Genomic DNA, 24,349 nt, shown 5'->3' with positions numbered 1-24,349 from the left:
TCTAATAGATATTTCTCAGCTTTGACTCTAAATCTGGCTTCCTTGGTTGGCAAACCTCCGCTGTGTTTTGGGAGAAAGTCGCTCCTCACTTCAATGTAAGTTGCTTTAGTCTGGGGGCACTGGAAAGCACTGCTCTGCTGTAGGTGAAACTGTGCTTCAGTGCTCCAGGGGGGAGAGAGCAAACCAACAGACCCCTGTGAGAAAGCTGGCGACCAAAAGAATTAATACAGAGCTATGTGAAATGTCAGGAAAAGGCCACTGAGGGTGTGTTCCTCTCTTGATCGAATAGAAGTTCTTGCTTTTTTTTTTTTTTGCTCGTTCCTGCCCCTGTGTGTGGAAAGAAAAACCCTAAAGTTTTGAGGAAAAGAGGAGAAAGGAAGACTGTTTCCTTCTGGAGTTGAAGCATAAAAGCCTGCCTGTGTTGTTGGGTCGTTTATCTGGGAAAAATCATTTAGGTAACTAAGGCTGGCAGTGATCATGCAAAAGAGCCCCTTGAGGCTGGGAGAGTATTCTGCATACAAGTTTTAAAGTTAGTGCTTTCTGTAGTTCAACTCGAGATTGCAGATGTCTGTGTAAAATACCAGCCCTGTCTTCCCCATACCTTTTTTTCTGACTCCAGGGGGTTTGTTGCCTTCCTTGTGGGTAGAAGGCTGCGTGCTCACACTGCCACTTATCAGATGCTTTTCTTCTGCCTCTCTCCCTGCATGATGCTGGGAAATCTTGAATTACAAGGGGCAGGGAGATTAAAAATGTCATGTCAGTATACAGACACTCCTTATAAAACTTATATAGGATTGGTCGGCTTTCTGTCCCTGCTGTACAGTATAAATGGGCTTTTTTTCCTTCTGCGATTGGTGTTAGCTGGCAGACTAGCTTGCAGGTGCCAGCTATGCCTGCTCTGAGGTGTTTGCTGAGGTCAGTCCTCCGGCAGAGAGCAGGAGGGTGGGAAGAGGAAGGTGCAGTAATGGCCTGGTAGGAAGTGGGGGTAACTGGTTTCTAGGAGAGCCAGTTATGGAACAGCTGGTACCATAAGAAAGACGAAACTTGTAGCTTTGTGAGTGTATAGTTGGAATAAAGCCTGTATGGACTTTGAAAATAAGGCAATTTTCCTGATTGTAGCTGTTGTTTGAGTAGACATGTGAGGAAGCCATCCAAGTCACTGTTTGGTCTCCCTCACTTGCTTGTAAGTGACTCTTACAGTTATTCCGGTCTAGTCTTCAAAATGAAATGAGATAATCCCGCACAGAGATCTGGTTTTGTCCTGATGTACTGCTTTTAGGACTAGTGCAAAGACTTCAGGGTTGGCAGGCTCAATTAATTTAAAGAAATATTTCAACTTAAATCTTTAATTGAATTCTCGTAAACGGTTCCTTTCAGAATCATAGTTAAGTGTGTTTTAAGGAATTTATGACTAAGGAATAGGTTACCTGTATGTTTTAAGCAGTGGAAATGACCCAGCTTGTGCTTATGATGCCAAGAGGGGAGTAGCCTTGGATGTAAGAAGAGGCAGGAGGCTGTATGTGTTTTTTGGAGGGAGCTGGAGTTGGGAAGAGATTCCTCTGACAGTAATTGGGAAGCTAGCTAATAAAGAATTTTTTTATTTTTAATTTCTAGAATTGCCTATCTAGTCAAAAAAGCAGTATAGCACCATGGTAGGAGTTGCAGTACTGTGTTGCTGCCTGAGGCAGCTATGTGAAACATAGCTTGGGGACTAAAAGTAGCAAGTCATGTTCAGTTAGGAGCAAGTCTAGTCGGTTGCTTTAAGACCTCAATTAGCTCTGAAGCACATTACCCCTATAATTCATTGTTGGAATTCATTGATTGGGTTTTTTTATTTAGTGCAAGGAAGGAAACATGATGTTTTGGAGGGTGATAGTGACAACCTTGATCTCTTTCCTTTACAGTACAGATGAATTTAGAGCAAACTGTAAAAACACTAAAATGCATAATGTAATGAAGTTTGTGGTTGTCTATAGTGAGCTTATTTTTGTAAGCAATGTTCTCGGGAGAGCAAAGGGCTCATTTATCTATTTTATATTAGAGATTGTACAGACATTTCTGCTGAAGTCTGAATCTCGCCTGAAACCATTTTCCACAGCTTTCTGATTGATTTCTTTTTTGTCTGTGGCACTATTTGACTTCAACCCAGTTATGGGTGCTGGGGTGGCTAGTGCTGCTTTCCCCTGTGTGACAACCAGTCTGACTCTGTCCTTGCTTGCAGAGTGATTGCTCTGCGTGGCTTTAGCACTGGGAAGCTCTGTTCAGAGAGCTTTTGAGAATGGAGTTGCTGATAGCTCTACGTATAATCAAGTACAAAAAGTGTCTTGTTTGTTGTTGTTGTAGTAATTTCCAACACTAAATGTCTCTACTGAATTTGTAAAGGGATTATTTTCTTCCGTTTTACAAGGATAGTGTTCTAACCAGTGAGCACTTTTAGCTTTAGTAGTTAGAAACAAATAGGAAGAATCTAGAATTGCATCTTTTCATATGCAGTAGGACTGATGCAAATTCCTTGGCAGCCATTGCCATAGAATCATAGAATTGCTCAGGTTGGAAAAGACCTTAAACATCATCGAGTCCAACCCCAACCTAACCATCCTACCCTCACTCTAACAACCCTCTGCTAAATCATGTCCCTGAGCACCACAAATGGTTTTAAATACATCCAGGGATGGTGACTCCACCACCTCCCTGGGGAGCCTATTGCAGTGCATAACTCTGTTTTTGAAGTTCTTTAACTCATCTATCTAGTTGCCTTTTTATTTTTAAAATTTATTATTGATGCCAAAGGATTTCTTTGACACGATTCTTTTTCCACCACCCAATTGGATGTAGCAAACTGTTTTTTTCTCCTTTCATCGTTTTAAAGTTGGTAGTAATGCAACTAGCATAAAGTTACCACTGGAAAATAAGATGATCTGCTATTTCCAAGGTCCGTGGTTCCTTTGCAAGATCTCCCATCAAAACATGGCAAGGATGATGAGCTTCACAGAAGTTAATGGATAAAACACTGTACGGAAACCCACTTCTTAATGCAGTACTAGAGTCAACACTGGACTCATTTATTTCAAGATTTCTATTTTTTCGTTTTGATAGCCTTTCAGTAATTGCACATCTTCAAAAACTGTAAAATTTGCAATATTTTCATTTAAATACTCTGCATTTGTCAGGTTTTCTGTTTTCCAAACGAGGTTACTCTGACTTTTAGGAAAACAAGTGCCTTCCATTGCAAAACCTTGAAGAGTTTTCTTGTGTAATGAAATACAGAACAAGGTGAAGGGGGAAAAATTAAACTGTTCATTCTGTGTGTGCTCAGCCTCTTCTTGACTAGTTTCTGTCTGGAGCTTTTTAAAACTGATTCTGTTTTTGCACAGATGCTGGAATTCCTTTTTCACGCTGTTTCTTAATATAACAGGCAGTCTTTTAAAGATGCTTGGATGGGAACATTCAGTTGGCATGGGGGGATGTCTCTTGTGTAAGTAGGACTACAGAAGTGATTACCCATCATTCTAAGTATTTGAAGAGGCACACTGGCCTCAGTGGCATTTATAAAGTGCCAAGCTGGTTTAATTAGGAAAAACTGTCATCCAACAAAAGCAACTGTTTCTTAAGGCTTTAGTTCACATTTTGGCCAGCCTGAAGTCTGTTCTGCTGCTGAAACAGCTAATGGTACTTTGTCCAGGTGGGATCAGCATGTGAATCCAGCTGCACAGTTCTCTGGGAGCAGCAAGGAGGGGTGGTCTACGTGACAAAAGGAAATCTCATGTCAACACAAGGAACAGCTGATGTAGAGTTTGGGATTTCATTTTTTTGGCAGCAGTCCTGCTTGATACCACTTTGGGAATTAGTCATTTGTTTCAGAAACTTGTCAAAATGAGCCTAGGTTTTCTTGGAATTGTTCTGGATTTTTGGCTAGAAGTCTAAAAACATCAGAATCACTGACTGTATCGTGATGGCTGTAATGAAGGATTTATGTTTATCTGAAATATTTTTCCTTGAAGAGTGTTCAGTCCTTTGTAGCTGGAAGAGATGCTCATCCTATGGAGATCCTCAGTTTTTGTAGGGCGTCTCTGAAAAATAATCCAAGGTAAATATTTAGAAATGGTGTTTTGTGAAATCTGTAGCAGTCTGAAACTTTTGGGAGCTCAGGAGAGGAGCACAACCTCTAGCAAGGCTTAGCTGCAGTCATGCATCAGATTAGCTCTTGTTAATAAGTGAGTACATCTGTGCTTTGCACTGTGCCTTGTTGGTGCCATTGATCCGTCCAGTCAGTGTAGGATGAAGGCAAGTCTTCACTGTAAGTCAAACAAAACTTATCCTGCTTTATAAATGGCACATTATTTAGCATAAGTACAAGGGTAGCACGTAAGTAGCACAAGTGTAATCTTGTTTTTGTATAAGTGTATAGTAAATGACCATTTCATTGATTTCAGTATAAACTAGTAGATGATGAGCCACGTACCTACTACACCTAACTTGAACAGGAATCTGGGAATTGCTAAGACAAGCTCCTCAAGGTGGCACAAGGGGACTGGGAAGCATTTCACTGTGGACAAGCTACTTCAGACTCAGCTTTTCCATTTTACGTGATCATCAAATCTGTTTGGATGATCTGTAGATCATCCAGAGCCATTAGGCTCATATTTGGGGTTATGGAGTATGAAAGTTACCAGAATATTTGATTTACTTTTGTGAGGCTAGGAGTACATAACACTAAAATCCCTGGTGAAAGCCAGAGCCTTAGAGTAGTACAGATATCCAAACAGGAGACAAGGTGAGATTTTGTTACGTTTTGTATGAAAAAGACTGACTTAAAAGGATACCATCACACTGTGGTAGAAGAGAAATAGCAAGATGTTTTTATTTCTTAGGTGTTGGAGGGGTACACTGTTGGCCAGAATGCGGAGTGTATTCAGAGCTGATAATTTAGAGGAAATTGCTGTCTGAGTGCCAGGCATAGCACAGACCAGCAGCTAACTGCTCCACAGACATTGAGAAAGAAGGCAATGTCAGATTTTCATGCTGTGTGAAGTCAGTGACTTTTGTTGTTGTTGTTTATTTTTAATATTGCATTTGACTGATTGAAGAATTGATATGGGAAAACATTTGCCTAATCTCATTATATATCACCTTAATTTGCTGCAGAGACCAAGCCTGTGATTGACTGCCTCATTCTGCATCCCTGGCTCTGGGCTGTGTCCTCCCTTGTTCTAAGGAGCTCAGAAGTCCCCCTTCACATTCAGCCACCAGGAGACACAGGGAGCTCGCTAAGAATGAACACACTAGGCAGGTCTTATGGTATCACCTTATCAGCAGGCATATCCATTTCCCTCTCTGCTTTCCAAATGTACGCTCCTGTTGTTGGCTACAAAAGCGGCTCAGTTTTCCTCTGAGTAATTACTAGAAGACAAAATAGCTGTGGAAGCAGTTTGGAAGCAATAGCTTATAGAGTTTAAGCAACACAAATTCGTCTTGGCATTAAAAAAGGTATAGTTTGGACAGTGCAAGCTGATTCTAACCTACCTCAGCTTACATATTTCTTCCTAAAAGGAAAAGTACCCATTTTTATGGAATACAGGGGGACCTATCTCATGGAAACAGGACCTAGAGCCATGTCAAGCAAATGAGGTATCAAACACATATGTGTTGCCAAGACTGTTCAGAAGGGGTAGCAGCATACCCCACAGATAATCTCGGCATCTATTCTGCTCATTGTTTTATTAACACTAAGCCAATATTGAAAAGCAGACATAGAATTCCCTCCCTTGCAGAGGCTGTTGCCCTGTTTTTCATTATTTATCACCCCAGAACGGTGTTACAGGGGGAAATTTGTGGAACTGTGTAAGTAAGCTGTCCATCTTTCTCCTGCCACTCGTACCAGTTGTTAAGTGCCTTGTCCTAACATAGCTTCCTTTGTGCTGCCTGCAGTAGCAAGTGCTTGCACAGACATCAGGAATAGAAGGTATTGAAAGATGAGGTATAAGGCGGTAAGGGGAATTTTGACTGGCACTAGAACTCTGTTTAGTCCTCTGACGTATTTTATGGATTGCTTTAATGGTAGAATTTTTCACCTGGGATGTTTTGAAAGTGCTCAGCTCCTATTTCCAGTAGTTTTTATTATGCACTTGTGTAATTTGAAAGAGAACAACAGTTGAGTAAGTCAGTCTGGGTGCTCTTTCTAGAATTATGCAAAAGACTCATTAATTTCTATTTAAATAAAAAATCTATTTTTGTCCTTCTCAAATCTTCTGTGATACTGTTGCTCTTGTCTTAGTTCTATCAAAATTGTTTTGTTTGTTTTTGAGTAAGGTCCTGCTTTATAGGCTTTACCTTTCTTTCCTTTTGCCTGAGCTGATGTGCAGAACTTGCTGGTTTTAAGCAGAAAGCAAGTAATGTGGGCTGCTGAGATGTTGATCCTCTGTCTGTACTGTGGTCTCTTTTTATCCTTAAGGGTTAAGAAATCCAAATCCCTTTTTTGTTAAAATCTCCTTGTGGTCATATAGAGAGCTGTGTGAGGTTTTTTCTGCTCAAGTAACGAAGGACCTTTCTGTGACTAATTAATCTGTGATATTGATTAACATCTGCTGACTCAAGAGCTAAAGCTATTTTAGGAGTTACAGTACGTGCTGAAAATGCTATGTAGTTAGTTGTCAATAGGAATGCATAGTAATGTATTAATAATGTATAGATAAAAATTGTGTTCCTATTGTCTTTCCCCTCTCTCTTCTATTTTTAATGAAAATTCATATAATTGGGAAATTCAATGAATTATATTCATCACTTTGTCTCTCTTCAGAGAGTATGTCCAGCTCCGCAGCTTTCTCTAGCTGTGTAGAACTTCTAAACATAGCAGTGGGATTCTAAGGTGTACGCTTATAGTCTTACAGATAGTCTTACATCTTTCTCTAGCATCTTTCACTACTGTCTTTGTTCCTTTCCTTTTCTCATTTTGAACCCAGATATTTTTCTCCTCCTTTTATGAAGATGTTTCATTTTGCTTTCATTAAGATAGGTGAAAATTCAGGGTGCATGCTGGTTATAGGATTTAACCACAAAAGATTGTTGCCTTGGAGCTTTGCAGTTTGTCATTTTCAGTTGAATCCCTCAACCCAGTTATTTCACAGAGAGCTTGTGAATTTAGATTTTCCATGTAGGTCAGTTTTGACAACTCCTTATTGCTTGTAATGTCTTCTAAACTGCACTGCAGTGCGAATACATCTTTATCAGCCATAGGGTTTTCTTCTAACTAGCACAGAAAACAAATCAAAGTGAGCTTTGGCAAGCCTGGGCTGCTGCACTAGCTGAGTACCTGGAGCTGCATACAGCCTAGATGCTGAATCCCAGGTTGTCACACTTCAGCTGTTACTGGTGCTAGGTTTGGATGGACCAAAGGTGTGGGCTGCAGTCACGTGCAAGAGCTTTATCTAAACAGAAATCAGTGATTTCAGTTCTTTGGTTTTAGTAGACTAGATGCTGTTTAATGCTGACAAATAGCTTTCTTTGCCTCGTGATAGACGAAGTAACACATTTAACTTGAGAAGCTACCTTGCAGATCGTGTTTGCTTTCCCTCCTTTTCCTTCCCACAAGCTCTTCATGCCCTGGTTAGCTGGATCACAGAATCATAGAATAGTTTGGATTGGAAGGGATGATTAACATCATCTGGTTCCAACTCCCCTGCTATAGGCAGGGTCACCCCCCACTAGACCAGGTTGCTCAAAGCCCCATCCAGCCTGGTCCTGAATGCTTCCAGGGAGAGGGATCCACAGCCTCTCTGGACAACCTGTTCCAGTGTCTCACCATTCTCACAGTAAAGAAAATTTCTTCCCGATATCTAGTCTAAATCTACTCTCTTTAAAACCACTTCCCCGGTCCTGTTGTACGTGCCCTTATAAAAGACCCTCTCCAGCTTTTCTGTAGACCCTCTTCAGGTACTGGACATCATGTCTTGCTTCACCATGCTGCAGGATGAATCCCAGCACAAGCAGTGGTTGGGAGTAGGGGGGCATTTCTTTTGACAGCAGCCAAAATCTGATCAGATAAATCCAGTGTTTCACAGCCGTTTTAATCTGTGAAGTTGCAGAAAGCTAGAAAAATTAATATTACTTGAGAAAAGCTACCTTAAATCTTTGCAGTATTCTTCTGTAGTACTTCAGTTCCCTGCTTTTATTGGCTTCTCTGAATTATTTAGATGGGATCTGTAGCCAGAACAATATGCCAAGATACTGTCCTCAGTTATTGCACTTAAATTCTAAATTATGCTCGAAGAAAGTTGATGAAATCATCTCCTTGTGTACTGAATGTCAGATTCTTGTTGTTGTTGACGCAGTTGCTGATAGGCAAAAGCAAATTTATCACCAGCAAACTTCCCAGCAATGTTTTGCTAGGATCAGCTCTGTGGCTCTAACAGATGTTACTTCCATAACTCGAATTTGGAGCATAAATAACGAAATGGCGGAGCCTTGGCCTTATTCCCATTGTGAACGCCTACAGAACACCAAGTTGAACTGTCTGCAAGATTTCACATGACAGCGTCCTACAGGGTACTGTAGATAGATGGGAGAGGCTGTAGTGTGGTGGTGTGCCCACCCCTGCTTCCATTGGGTTCATTCGGGTGTTCTCGTACGTGCATTGAAGCGTTGTTTTGTGTCTCGCAGAGTGCTGTGAAGGCAGGAAGCAGCCTTTATGAAAATTTCTAAAATTAGACTTAAAATTAAAAGCATCTTGTAGCCTCCGTTTTGTGGTCATCTGTAATGACATGTGGCAGAGCATCGTTCCCCCTTGGTGAGAAGCCTATTCCATCATAACAAGCTCTGTATGCTTGCTCGCTTGCTCTCAGCGCTGCTTGTTAGTCTGCTCTTTGGTTATTCATGAACTTGGGTTATTCATCTAGCTGCACTTTTGTATAAAAACTGAAAACTGTGGTACAGCAGCATCAAAGACGTGGGCTATTTGCATAAAGCTGCAGGTGCTGTCGTGCGCATGTACTATGAGTTGTACAGGGATGAAAGGAAATGCATTATTTTTGTCTCCTGACAAGCTTTTTCCTCCTTTGAATCAGCAACATCAAACTGCTGGGACTATATTTTAAGCAGAAACTGAATTAGAAATTATATAATGGGAGAGATTCCATCGGAAGCCTAACATACCTGCTAAAAATAATATATGCTTTGATGTAAATATTCTGTGTAGTTATTTTGTTGGGAAGTACAGCACTTATTCTGTTGAACTTGATCCCTTTTAAGTATCTGTCTGGGGCTAAAAATCTCTACCCTTCTCTATGTCTGAGAAGAAATGTATTGGATTAAAGCCTCCGCTGCATAATATTTGACTGACTTGCACTGATGAGTCTTAAATACAGTCTTCTTAAAATGCAGTGGAAGCTTTGGAAAAAATGTGCAGTAGAAAACATGTTTTATCTGGAACGTGAGGTGCTGTTGGCTTGTCTCTGCTAAGGTCTCAGGCACCCTGAGGTGAGTGTGCCTTCTCTCACCCACCACAGTTTGTGATTTTGAATCTGCAGGTATTGCTGTTCTACGTAGATACAGTGGCTGAAGCTGGGTCATCTTGGTGACAGTGCATGAAGCTTCTCAGGGCAGCTTAACTGTGGATTTATGGGCTCTACTTGGAGCCTGGGAAAGCAACTTGAAATTCCTGGGCACAGATAGTGTATGTTGTCACATTCCCAGTGGTGTAATTGAATGTCATAGGGCACGGACATGAAATGCTGCTGCAGTGATGGTAGCTGATAACTGTTAGTGAAGAGAAGAAAACTTCTGGTCAAATCTGCAAGAGTAATTTTCCTTGTTCGATGAGGGAGTAGAATAAGCAAATGAAACCTGCAGAGAGCACGCTGAGAATCTTCAGCATTGATTAGTTATCTGGATCCTGTTTAATGCACGCTCATAAATCTAAGCGTGTGAGTCGTGCTTGTGAGTTGAAGGGTTGGATTTTTGGAAAAGATTTCTAAAAGTACACGGGGATGGCAGTGAAAAATTGATCCTGGATTTGCAGGGTGATACGATGACCTGAAGATGATATGTGGTGCATTACGAGGAAATGGAGTGTGCAATGGGAAGATAGTACTCTCCAGCTGGAGTTAGGAATATAGCAGCAATCACATGTAAAGCTGGAAGCTGGGTTGGACTGCCTGCCTGTTTCCCTTGTACTTGATTGAATGAGGATGGAGGAGGTTGAAAAGTTGGAGGAGGTTGGAAATAGGCCACATTCTCAACGTGCCACAACAATGAATGGTGGAAAAAAAGCAGTGTCGTTAAGATGTAAGGATAAGAATTCATTTCTATTATCGTAGGGAGGAGAGGCTTGCAGCCTAAGTTCCTTTGAAGTAACAAAGTTGGAACAAGAGCTGATGGATAGAATTTGAACTAGAGAAAAAATAGGCACTGGATGTATACAACTTAAGAAAGTGTGAGGAGAAGCTGCAGTGTTTGTACAGACACTTAGACATTCACAGACACGTGAAGAGTCAGAACTTTTGCCAGTTCTTCCAATCTAGCAAAAGATTGTCTTTTGTAAGACTGGTGGGTCTGTGTAACAGAAGCACCTGCTTAATTGTACCAATGGGAGCGGCTAACTCAATGTGTAAGGATATGAATACAAAGGAAAAGCAGCTTGGGAAAATGTTGGAATTCTAAAGCACTAACTTGCTGATAGCATAGGCACAAAATATTGAAGGGAGAATTGAAAGAAACCTGAAGCATATATGAAACATTTAGTGGGGGAGTGAGGGCACGGGAAAGGAAGTCAGCACCATGTGAACATCATAAACAATAACTGGACTTCAGGCTACAGAATTACCTTGCAAAGCCTAAGGATTTCGTTATTTTCCTTTCTGAAGTGAATTATTTTATGCTGAAAACAGAAAAGTCTCTTAAAAATCACTCTTAATTAGGCTGCTGGGTCTAGTTATGTATCATGATGCACAGAGCGATTGGAAGCTAGGAGCACTGAAATGGTTCTGTCATCTTGTACCCTTCTGCCTCTTTACGGTGTGTTAACAGTGCAAAATCTCATCAGAAATGCTTACATAAAGTGGGGAGGATATGTCTTTTGTGGATGTGCTTTTTATGTTAAAGCAAAGTAAATTCCATTTGTTTTTCCTTTTGGCTTATGATTTGATTGTAGTATTTGTAGCCTATTGAATCCTCTGTAGCTGCATTTCAAGCCTTTCCAGTAGGGAGTCTTTTCAGCTGAATTTGCATTGAACAAGCCACTGTTTGGGGAAAAGCAAAGGTTTTTGTTTAACGTATTTCTAGCTAAGATCAGAATAATTAAATGTGTGAGGCTGGCTAGAATTGCTTGAACTTATTTAGCTTCTCTAATTCTGCTTCCTTTGCAGTCAGCAGACCGGACAGCACTGGGAGCAGTGTGACTCCCCATAGTACAGAATTGAATGTTCCAGTTGGGTTTTTCTTATGGTTTCAATGTAATTTATTTGCCATTAGAGCCTTAACTGCCATAATAAGTGTTAAGTGGAAGGTGGTGTAGTAGTTGAGCAGTGTGAATTAAAGTTAGCGTCAGAACATGCTTTCAGGTGGCTTGGGCACCTTTGAGCACAGGGTGGTGCACGAATGTCATTAGTGTGTTGTCTTTTGGCTGACTTCAGCTGAAAACTACCTTCCTATCCTTGGAAGGAAACCTCAAATCTGTCAGGTCCTGATGCTGCTGTCGGTCAGAAAGCAGACTGTGTGCAGTGCTGCAGCTGCAGCAGCCATCTTGGGTGAGCTGCTTGGCTCTTCGTCAAATCTTTTCAAAGCTAAAGATCTCATTTCCATATGTTGAATTTCAGTGGTATTACAACAAGCAGTGTAATATTTGAGTGGAGTTTTTGTGCTGTGTTTTCCACTTTTGCTCACAGTAAGCCTGAGAGGAAAGAAGGGACAATTTATGTGTATATTTAAGTTGAACTGGCTACGGAGATGTTTTTCTGCAGCTTCTTCAACAGTGCACAGAGAGCCTTTGGGGAGATTGTGGTCAACTAAGAAGGAGGAGTGATCAGCAAAAGAATATGAATTATAAATTGCAAATTTATTGGGGTTCAGTAGGGTGGATAAATAATCCTCCAGCTTACCTGGGGCGATGCCTCTGTCCTGAGCAGAGCAGTGGGAGGAATCCAGAGCTTCAAACTGGCTGCAACATTGGGTGCTTGAGCAAACTGAGCTTTGCGGGAGCTTCTGTCCACTGCAGGCTTAATAGGGAGCCTTGGAAATGCAGCTGGGCACGTCCTGAGTAAGTGAAGAGCATCAGTGTGTGCTTGCCTCTTGCAACCAGACACTTCTCAGCAATGTATTTGCTGCGCAGTGAAACATCTAAGAGATGTGGCTGCAGAAAAAGACAAAATCTGCAATGATAGTTATGAAATGCTTGTCAGCAAACTCATCCCCCCTAGCTTTTGGATTGCTGTCGTTCTGGGGTTGGTGCTCCCAGCAGTTCTGCTTGGAGGTTATAACTTGGGGTGTCTCCTCGCTCCTTGGCCATGGCAGCCCATGCTCCCCATCTGATGGGTCCCTGCAGGCGAGCTCAGCTCTGAGGCAGGGTGGGCTGGGCAGGAGGAGCCAGACTGCAGGAGCTCCACTTGCAGCATTTCAGCAGCTGCTAATCCATTTACAGTACAGCTAATCAGATTGCTCTGTTCAGTACCACGGAGACTTGGAGCTCCGTGCTTGTAATGGAGCTGGCTGATGCGTATAAACTAGCTGGTGGATGAAATCCAGCCAGTGATTGCAGCGGAAACACAGGCTTGTCTGCTGAAGCTCATAGCTGCTCTCTGTTCTGTAGCTCTTGATTACTTACGCTAACCTAGGATGCTTACTGAGACAAGTTTTGAAGCCTGAAATTTAGTCTCTAAAGCTGTCGGTATTTTGGATGGTGGACAGGGTGTAGCAGGCTAGTTTTAGTTTGTATCTGAATGCATTGCCTCAAGGGCAAATTTCTGTGTCACTGTATCTGTTTCAGTTAACATTAACACCACCACATAGGGAAAATTGTAAAGAAGAGCATAAAGAATGAATCTCTTTTTGCTTACTTTCACGGGGGTGTGCATTATCACATTGAAGTAACTCCTTTATGGTACAAACCTAAGTAAAGACTTGTATTTGTAAGTATTGTAATGCAAGTATTGATCTGGAATTCTTGCTCCTGACTCTTTGGAGCTATAAATGGGGGTAATTTTTATGGTGGGATTTGTAAATGTATTCATTTGGATTGTCGTGACAATGCTGTCTCCCAGATTCTTTAGGAAGGCTGGTTTACTGTTGTTCATGAACAATTTAGCAAATAAACCTGCCACAAATAAAATCCATTCCCCTTCCATGCTGCAACACCTCCAACAAAATTGCCATGCAAACCGTATAGTTTTGAAACCTCATTTTAGTTCTCATGACTTTAGTAATGAAAAGAAAATAATCTCAAGTTCTTACCTTCCTTCCACCACCCTCCTCCCCATAGCAAGATCTTCAAATCAACATAAAGGAGATAAATTAATTCACTTTGATATCAGATACAAACTAGTACCAGGAGGGTGATTTGTTAATAAGCTTTAATTGGGGCCTTTGTGTATTTTAACAGGAGCTATGAAGAAGTGCTAAATGCATTTAGCATTACCAAAAATGTGACCTGAAAAATGTTTGTAGAACCTAACAGTGACAGTTTGATGTGCTGTTTAAAAAAAATATATATATATATAGATCTGGAAGATGATAACTTCTCAAGCCCTCAGAAAGAAGTGAATATTTTCAGATATTATATTTTAAGAGTATTTGAAGTACTCATCTAGGTGTTTATACCATCTCTGATACTACGTTTTACTAAACTGTTCTGTTTTCTTCTAGGTGAATCTGGACTGGGAAAATCAACATTAATCAACTCATTATTCTTAACAGAATTATATTCCCCGGAGTATCCAGGTCCTTCACACAGAATTAAAAAGACTGTACAGGTATGTCTGGGGGGAAGACTGCAGCTTGAGTAAATTAACTTGCAATTTAGTGATATAAGGTGATGCAGTTGTCAGATAAGTACATATGCTTTAAATAAGTGCAGCCATAGTGTTGAACCACTACTAAATACTCAGTGTGTAGCCCAGCATACAGTAACTACACAAAACTTTCAGGCTATGAAACTTGTGGCCTTCTGAAGTGTGGGAACCCTGAAGTACTTCGTGTGCTGCCTGTGCTTTAGGAATATCATATAGCTTCAGTCCTGCTGGGAAGTGGAATGTTTTACTATCAATTAAGATATTGAGTATATATGTAGAAATACTTAAATGTGCAGTAAAAAACTCTTTAAAGCAGGCTATCAGAAACTGTGTATTATTAGGTCCTTCCACTTACTGCAAATCTTTTGTGTCAAACTACCCAGCAGTATTCTGCAATCTGTCTTCTTTGTGGTACATTTTCTACCAGATAGAAGTTGTTATTCTGGACTAGAGTGAACCTGGCTGACTTTAAGCACTACACTCTGTAGGCAAAGAATTTGTTCCTGCAAGTGTGTGTTACAACTAAAATGCTTAGTCACACTGAAAAAGCAGAACTTGATCTATCTGTTTTCTGTAATATTTTGCTGCTATTAAATATATTTTCTTCTCAAGAAGAGCAGCATGTTGTTCATATTATAAAAAATATTATTCAAAAGCAAAACAACCTGATACTAAGAAATAACTGAATGCCTTCTTGGTGTCATGAGTAGGTTAGGAAATAATTGCTCTTCAGTCAGCTATTTTCTGCCTCCACAGTTGCACAAAGGAATAAGAGCAGACTAGCTCCACTCATTTCTCTTGATGTCTGTCAGACACTTAAGATTTTGGTGAAGACAGCTTATGATAAATCCAACTTAATAAACACCTCTGCCAAGTACCAGGTTATGGCTCACGACTGCTGCTGTTGTCCCTCACAGCTCCTCCAACTGCAAAGTGTGACACTCAGATCACCTCAGCTGTGTCCAAAGTGATTGTGTACTGACAGAGCTGTCAAGAGGGGATTAGAAGGCCTTGAGTTGAGCTAGTAGGTACTTGGAACACTAAACAGAAATTCTAAAATTGATGCTCAGTGGAATTGGATAGCACTGTTCCAGTGCTATGACCCACTGACCTTAGTATTTTGTGGGGATGTTTGTTTTTCTTTCTGGAGCTTTGGGTGTCAGATTTTTAAATTATTTTTTCCCCTTTTTATCCTGTTTCAGGACACTAGATGATAACCAGGAAAAACGTGCTTGAGCTCATACTACAGAAAGTTAAATGAAATTGCTTGCCAGTTAGCTCAACTTCAAAGTCTCAAACAGTAACATAAAATGTGTCTGTTACAGAATATTGTTTGTTTATTTATTTTTATTTGGAGGGTAGCTTTTGAACATCTGGAGGTGAACAGTATGTTTCACTAAGCTTTGGCCATGTCTGTCAAAGTATTTCATAAAATCACAGTACCAAAATGGGCCATGGGTCTGCTTGTTATTAGGAGCATTAGAGCACTAAGAAAAGCTGAGCTGACTGAGCCTGGTTTAAAGAACTGTTAAGTCGTATGGAAAAGGTGTGCCAATAGTTTAGCTCTAATAAAACAAACTTATTAATGAGCTATTACTTATTACTGAGCTTCTAGCTCAGTAAATGCTGGAAAACTGCATAGGATGACTTTTCTTATTGCAGGAAAAGCTTGGTGTGACTATTATTGTTGATTTGGCATTGGTAGCTGAAGCTAAACCGGTTCAGATTATGTTCACATACATGTATTGTTCTAAATAACTTAAGGCTGAGTTGGCATCCTGTCATTGGAAGATTCTTTATCTGGGAAAAACAAGAAAAATTTACATTCAGTCTTAAAAACAAGCAAGTGAATAACAAAACAGCTTTCACAGGTAACTCACTCCATCCCTGACTGATGATGGATCAACATAAGAAAGACTAAAAACTGTTCACATGGAGTTTCTGGACTCTCAGTTGAGTGTTTTCATGTGCTAAATAGCAAATTTAGATGATCTAATCATCCTGAACTGTTGTGTTCTTCAAAGACAGAAGTCTCTTATTTCAATTTTTAAGTGAGAATAAAAATTTGCCACTACAATTTTGGAAACTGTGTGTTTGTATGTGATTTCAAGCAAATAACAAATCAAAGAGGTAGTAACAAAACCAGGTGTTTGGATCCATGGGATTTGTACTCTTGGCTAGTGTAACCATTTTTAGGCTGAATATCAGAATGCTAAGGTTTCGTAGGGTGGAGATAAGACATAACGTGAGAGCAGTGGTAAAAATTCCCTGCTCTGATAAGATGGGAGACATTGATCAGAAAACATGTAGTGATCTCACTTAAATAATTGCTAACTGTAATTTTCAAGCATTCCCCAAACAATAGTGGCTTTACATTGTGTCATGAGGCACATCCTCTGTGTTGCTTTCACAGAAAACACACAAAAACCAGTAGTTAATAGTAAATGACTTGATGTCAGATGGATGCCAAGTCCTGTTTAATCCATTAAAATAGCCAGGCTGTAACGTGCTCGGTGTCACAGAATTCTGTGTAGCACTGCAGGATAGAGCAGCGTGACCCAGTTAACCAGAGTGCATGGGAAAATGGCCGTTTGGAGTAGGGTTTTTATTAAAAGTTTCAAATTCCAAGGCTTGAACTAATGTTTTCCATGAATCCCTTGGGAATACTTGTAAAACCAGATGATAGGATACAGTTGGATGCTTAACTATGAATGACAGTGGTTTACAGGGATTTTTTGGATCTTTTCCAGATGTTGCTGCTTTTCTTTGCCTTTGACCATCTATGGCCACATCCACTTAAATTACAAAAGAAATGCAACTTTTCAGAGGCTGCAGGGCAGGTTTTTTTTTTTTTTTTACATACTGTCCCTTACCAGCTGTCTCTACCACTTACAGCATGTGATGGGTATGGTCTGATTGTCCACAGTGCGCTCGGAGAGAAATGTTTGGTGTGGCATTTCTAAGGAACTTTTTCTTGGTTATAAACACACATTCAAGATTATTCGTTATTAATTGCTTTTCCTGTAAAAGCATTCCACTACGAGAGCTTAGGAATTTAATGACTCTTACTGGGAATTTTTGTGCTGAAGAATAAAGTTGATACCTTGTAGTGCTTGGCAAGAGTACAGTTCTTAATGTTATCATCTGTAGTATTTAGAAAATATAATGGCTTTCTTATACTTGCAGAGAGCTTGGTTGTAGGAACGTTTGTGTTTACTGTATGCAAGATAGCAAAAAGAATTCAAGGAATCAGAAGTTAATCTTCTGCATGCTAAAGCTTGTGAGTAGTAAACTCTTGGCTGAGGTGACTGTGTGCCTGGGGATTACTGCCTTGAGTTCTGGCATAGTTGTGTACAAGAAGATTTCTCTATGGAGCTCTCAAGGGGGAAAAAAAATCTACTCACCACAATTAAAACTTGACATTTTAGAATGTTGCATGAATTCACGGATTCTCTATGCTTTGTACTGGACACTTTTGGAGCGATGGAAGTTATGCAGTGAGTGGAAGGATGGCTTGGTGGTGTCGAGGCTGGATGTGGGTGTGGGATTTTAGTGTGTTTGGTTCATTGGTTTTTTTTGTTTGTGTTTTTAACTTTGTTTTAAACTTTCTTAACTTTGCAGTTAGGCATGCTCAGAGGGAGAGCATGGGTGGCCTTGAAGTCCACTCCAACCCAGATTCTCCTATAACTCATCATCCAGATAATTCCAGCGCTGAGAATTATTTTAGGAAGATGCCCTACTGATTTTATGTTTATTTTTTTGCCTTTTTGTTGGGTGAGGAATCTGCTCATGGTGACTGCATGCTGCAGGCAGCCAGGGTATTGCTGAATTCCTTTGTTCAAACCTAGGGGCAAAATGGATTGATCTGGGTTGGATAGGATACCTACTGATAAGTAAGGGGGGAAAAATGGCTTTCTACATACTTAGAGGTTAAATATGGAGCTGCAACTTCTTTGAAGTTGTTGTTGTTTTCTGTGCTTCTGTATATTCTTAATTATGAGTGTCTTACTTATGCAAGAGGTATTTAGTTTGACTTTCTGCACAGTGATCATTCGTCTTACAGCTTTAAGTTAAATCATACAGGTAATGATTGCAATGTGCTTGCAACAATTTTCAGGGGGGTGTGTGTGTGTGTGAACCAGCCTGTTTCACCTGCACAAATAGCTATGTGCAATCTCTTAAGTATCATTGGAAGGATCTCTCAAATGTTGGGCAGGTCAAGGGGCTCCCCAAAAAGGATTTTCCATCCAAGTTTCTACTCAGGTAGTTACATATAGCTGAATTTTCTTTCTGTAGTTGGTGATCAAGAGGCTTAAGCAATATATTAAGCAGTGTTGTGGCATAAATGTCTGCAAAGCTGTGTGCAGTCACTTGCTACTAAGAGCAATAAATGGGATGGTTGATTTATTAAATCTGTACCTGGAAAATAGCTTCAGGACAATTTCTATTGAATTGCTAATAATATCAGGAAAAGCATGATTAAATATGTGAGCAGTTCAAAAGAGCCAACATACTACTGTGAATTTGTCATTTCTTACTGTTGTGGATCAGACTGACAGGTATGACAGTGATTATAGCACATTTTTTTTCACCAAATGCTATTTTATTTCTGGATACACCTGATATTGGCATTGTCAATAAATACATCATGTGAGGGGGGAAAAAAGAGGAAAAAATGGACTTGGCAGTCAATTTGCTGTTCAGCCTGAACTTTTCTGACAGGCTTCCTGCAAGCTCACAGAGCTGTGCTGCATATGGATGTCACAGCTTTAGCAGGCATTCCCACACCCAGGTCTTGCATCACATCTTGTGCTGTGGCTGTTGTCTTGTTGAGTCTGATTTCCATCAGTGACCTGAGCTACCAGAAAACCAATCCAGGATGATCACGTGAGTTGTGGTGCAGCAGACTGCAGCTGGATTGTGTTCTCTTCCAGTCTTGCTGCCTTTATAACAGCAAACAGTCACTTTCTTGGATTCTTTCCCCAGCATTATGCTAGGTGAGCACAAATGAGCACACTCTTAAGAGATGAACTGAACTAGAAATGTAACATTTCAGATGGTTGGGGCAGGTGGTGGGACTGAGCTCTAAAAAACTGTTTTCTTTAAAACAACTGAAGTTAGCAATTTCATTGAGGATGATGCGTGGTTTGTGAGAATGTCTGGATATCTCAGACTAACTTTATGCTGACATCGACTTAAGGTTTTTCCTGTTTTTAAAGGAGATAAAACATTAGGCTATCTAATATGCTAAATGGGTTCTTTTATTACGGACTTCTAAAATTTAAACCATGATCCATTGTGGTGTACAAATCAATGATTACCAAAGAAATTGGGGTTTTATAAGCAAAGCAAGTTGCCCTGAGGCAGAAAGATTGGCAGCTTTTTGTTGGGTTTCTTACTCATTGAGTGCTTTTCCCTTTTGTTTAATCTGGTGACTATATTGTGAAGCATTTAATCTGATTCTTCTTACAGGTGGAGCAGTCAAAAGTTTTAATCAAAGAAGGTGGTGTTCAGTTACTACTTACAATAGTTGACACACCAGGATTTGGAGATGCTGTGGATAATAGTAATTGGTAAGAAGGCATTCTTTGTTCTCCCACAGTAATATGGGATTATCTTTTTTTTTCTACGTGTGTGATACAATACCTTGTGAGTTTAAGTGTGTGCCTAGATCTTCAGTTAAAAAACTAATGTATTTGAACTTGCCTGTACTTTGTCATTGACTGGAAACTTTGACTGTTGTAGTTTTCATTACCATTATAACTTGATGGAAATGCTATCAGCTTGTCTCTTAATGCCTGTAAAGTGGACAGAACATTTAGCTCTTTATCAGCACTTCCAGTATGTGAACCTATTTATATGCTCTCACAAGATTGCACCATCAAAGCACTTCCTTTGGTTACTCTTCTAAGTATTCTATTTAATGCTATTATGGTGAAGGTAATTGTGTTTGTAAGGGTTTTCCAGTGAACTGATATATTCAGTCTTCAGGCCTTTGTGTAACTCAGTTGTATGTTTAGAACCTGTTTGCATAAAACATGCTGTGTTGATTTCATTCATTAAAAAAAAAAGCCAACTAATTCTTAGCAAAGTCAGAGTTTTTACCTAAATGATGTAACTTACAGGTTTTTATTCATGTCACCTCTGCAGTTGGCAGCCTGTTATTGACTACATTGACAGTAAATTTGAGGACTACCTGAATGCAGAATCTCGTGTCAACAGACGTCAGATGCCAGATAATAGAGTTCAGTGCTGTTTATACTTCATTGCTCCTTCAGGACATGGGTTAGTATTAGTGTGTATTAAGTTTCCTATCTCTGTCTATCTCAGATAAGCACTCAAATTTGACATTTTTACTTAGGAACTTTTCCTAAATGGCCTGCAGACTCTGCCTAACTACAAGAATGAGCTTACTTTGGCTTGCTGAACATCAGCAAGCTTTACAGGTGGTAAGACAGAACACCAGAAAACGTGGCTGCACATCAGTTGCATAACAAGAAAAAGTAGTATTGGAACAATCAAAAATACAGAAGTGTTCAAAACTACTAAAGCTACTTCTTAGCTCTGTGTCATTGCTCGTACACTTGCTACATACAATGATACATTTCAGCTGTAAAAGTTGGCTCAAACTTTAAGCAATAGTTTTTCCTTCCCTCTTTTCTTCCCCCCTTCCATCTGATGTTAATGATAAATTGAAGATGGAGAGTTTCTGGCATTCTTTTAAGCATACACCTGGGGAGTAATCCTTTGTCTAGTGACAATTCTAATACTGGCATTTTAGATTTTTTTTCAGTTATTGTGCAGTGTTCCACCTCTTCTTGCTTTTTAACTTGATCAGACTTCTATCTAGTGGTAGAAAGAGAGAACTGCATTTCCAGGGTGTATTAGGTGCAGGCTTTGAGTTTGGTTGCTTAGCATTTTATCATATATTACAACTGATTAATGTTGTCGGAGGCTCTTAAAGTAGTATCTTCAAAACAGGAGGAGGAGAAAAGTAGGGTATCTTGTTGCATGGATCAAAAGCAGTAAAGTTTTGCAAAGGAAGTGACAGAAGAAATTCTGAGGAATATTTCTCTGGCAGTGAAAAAAGGCTGTTTTTCTTGTGTAGGCCTACCTTAAACATTTTTTCACCAACATGCATGTTTGTTATGTCAATTTTATTCCACGTATGTTTCAATTTTAAATGCAAATATTTGAGTGTGAGGCAGATAATGCTTCATTAGTTGGGTCAAACTAAAATTTCATGTTAATAAAAGGGAGAATAAACCTTCTTTTGTGTGAATCAATTTTTTGAGTATAGATTTGAGATTCTTAAAAAAAAATGTCTTTTTTTATCTGTTGAAGACTTTTAAATCCATCATTGGTACAAATTGTTTGCATGGAAAAATTCAGATAAATCAAGTTTTAGTTTTGACTATTAGTGTAGAAGCTGGTAAAATGTTCCTTATAGTGATACTGTATGTTGTTCTTGAAAAAAGTTCAGAGCTGAGTTAGGTTTACATTGTTTCTTTCAATTTTAGAGGTAAGTGATTGGAGTTGTTCTGTAATTAAGGAAATTAATGGAGCACAGAGAGAATCATTGCTTCCGTTAGCATTAATTTCCTCTTTTATACTGCTCTCTTCTCTGAAAGGACATTACTCACTTCCTACCTGCCTTTTGTGGTGGTGCAGTCTTCCATTGTGCTTCCTGTGAAGACAGCAACCCATACAACTCGTCAAACAAATACTTGTCACCTTAGTGCATGTGTCTGTTAACAGTGAGTTAAAGCATTTGTAGGTGAACTTGCTTTTGTTTGTCTTAGTGACTTAATACCTTTGTAAAAAGCAGGCTTGCTGCAACTTCTGTATGCAACTTTTGGTCCTTCCATTTAATGTGTTTCACTGTTGGTAGCTGGTATCCACACTGAACTAACCATCTGAACTAACAAGTTAGGTGGTATGGGAAGGAGGAGAGAAAGAAGAGGCTGGTAGATGGGTGATGGATTGCAGCCTCTACCTGCACTTCTGGGATCTCCACATGAAGATTTCATGTCTGAGTTTCAAGTGCTGAAGTTGGAACTATTCTGCTTGGATGGCTGCCTGTTGGCACGGTGTTGACTTTGGTAGCTGAGATGAGGGGAGGGAAAGCATATTTGGTTGAATAGATAGTCACACCAGTGCTTTTAAACTCAACATCCATTAGTGTTAGAAAAGAAGCATGCTGAGAAGCTGAGAAATTTAGTGGCAAGCAGAAAATATTTAAGTGAAACTAAATATGCTTTCTTTGGCTTTTTCTTCATTCATTTATATATGTGTGTATGTGATTTGGAGGAGAAGCTAAATTTGAATACCAATTGAATCTGTTGCTAATCCTAATTTCTTTAATATGAGAAATAATCTTGTTAAATCCTTTAAGTGAATCCTTTAAGCCTGACTAAACTTGCTATAATTCTAAGGCATTAATGCATTGAAACCTGTGGCTTTACTTTAGCAAGCAGGAAATGTTGACCATTTTGACCTGCACTGGTGTTATTTATGTACCCATATGGTGGATGTTTAGTTTAAGGTACTATCACCAGCTTTGATAACACTCTGCTGTTAAACACAGTACTTTGGAGACGAGATGCTTCTACTTTGATTGCACATAGGCAGTTCTAACTGTCTTCAGCAACACAATATTAAAAAACAACTTGTGAGCTTTCCAACCTTAGTAGGAGAGCTTTTATCACATGCTTAAATTAGTGCAATTTCCTCTAGCAGAAGTCTCTTGTCTACTAGTAGCATTAACTGATGACTAGCTCCTCTTACACTGTACAATAGTAGGGGATTTCCTATAGCAATTACAGGTAGTCTTTTGAAACTCAAGCATCTGTCACTTATAAATCAGTGCTTTAAGAATAGCTGTCAAGACAAATCTCAAATAATTTGTATGTTCTAGTTTAAAGCCTTGCAATTTATATTCGTTAATGCTGTCTTACAGACTTAAGCCTTTGGATATAGAGTTTATGAAGCGCCTGCATGAAAAAGTGAATATCATTCCACTTATTGCCAAAGCAGACACACTTACACCTGAGGAATGCCAACAGTTTAAAAAACAGGTGAGCTGAAAGATTCATATTTACAGTGTGGGATAACTTTGCAACCTGGTCCTTATGGAGATGGTGAGATTTAACTTCTTACATGCAAGGTTCAAACCCTGAAGCAGTGACCTGAGACAGCAAAGCTGAATAATTTATATCTCTAGATTTAATTGTATTTCTTGGTGAAATAATCTTGTTTCTGTCCTCGGGGGAAGATTTTATGATTTAAGTGTAACATGATTCTTGACAGGTGAAGTATATCACTGATGAGATAAAAATCAGTAAGGGAGGAAGGGCCTTTGAAGATTTAGGTGCCCAACAGAAGTTGTTTTAAAAAAAAAGAGAGAAAAGGAAGGAAAAAAAAAAAAGGGAAAAAAATACAAAAAAATAATAATCCCCCAAAACTTGTACACAAAAAAACCCAATATTTAAAATATTACATTAGTACTATTAACATGTCAACGTGAAAGTGAATGCCATAGGTTTATTAAAGTAGATGAGAAAAAGTATACCTGCCAATCAGTCTTGTCTGTAGCAATACTCTTTTTAAAGATGAGAAGATAACTGTTGCATAGATACAATTGACATTGTTGCTTTGCATTTTTACTAATTTGGTGGTAGTGCTTCCAATTGGCTTATTTCAGCTATGTGATCAGAAGACTTAATCTTCCCTGTGTTGTACAAGGAGGATAAGGAGGACACAGAACATGATAGAACAAGACGTTAGGTTGGTTTCATCAAACTGTGTCCAGTTCTAGTTTTAAAAGTAACAGGTTCTTCAAAACGTTGATAGTAAGAGAGATGTTGTATGTAAAATTCTTGATACAAGACTGAATATGAGAAGACATTTCCTGCCTTGGAGAAGGCTAGTCAAGATGCTGTAGACAGTTTTGGTTTCTTCTCACGTGTTGGGTTTTTCTTTGGATGTAACCCTATATAAAAGGGAAAAAATGTGGTATGCAGCATATTTCTTCATACATGCAGAGTTTTATCAATGAGCTGATGTTAATTAGGGCAGACTTTTCAAAATGAAATTGAAAATAAGTCCTTGACTGAACTAGAAACTGATCTTCCTTATGAGATTGCTAACTTGTGAATCAGAAACATTCTCCAAAGCCATGCAGTATAGCTGAAAGCTAAACGGTCTAATATTTTCCCATCTAAAATTCTGTAAAACTAATCAGCTTGTTTCTAAAATTATGCTTCAGACAAATCAGGCACAAAAACAGTACAGCCTCATTTTTGATGATGCTGTCAGCTATTCTTAAGTTTTCATTAGTGCTTGCAAATGTTTTC

The 24,349-nt window shown here is 39.4% G+C and overlaps 1 protein-coding gene across 1 annotated transcript in view; it reads left to right on the top strand.

Annotated features, from left to right (window-relative positions):
- SEPTIN7 (septin 7) overlaps positions 1-24,349 on the top strand; it is a 59,908-nt gene that overhangs the window by 20,482 nt on the left and 15,077 nt on the right. The window contains exons 3-6 of the mRNA XM_085226599.1: positions 13,849-13,955; positions 19,467-19,567; positions 20,145-20,279; positions 22,954-23,071. Coding sequence (XP_085082725.1) covers positions 13,849-13,955; positions 19,467-19,567; positions 20,145-20,279; positions 22,954-23,071 — 461 coding nt within the window. The remainder of the gene's footprint in view (positions 1-13,848; positions 13,956-19,466; positions 19,568-20,144; positions 20,280-22,953; positions 23,072-24,349) is intronic.

This window comes from Meleagris gallopavo, chromosome 6 (genome assembly GCF_905368555.1).
Source record: "Meleagris gallopavo chromosome 6, MGAL_WU_HG_1.1, whole genome shotgun sequence".
NCBI classification, from domain to species: Eukaryota; Metazoa; Chordata; class Aves; order Galliformes; family Phasianidae; genus Meleagris; species Meleagris gallopavo.
Note: the sequence above shows the minus strand (reverse complement) of the source record. Positions and strands in the feature narration are given on the sequence as shown.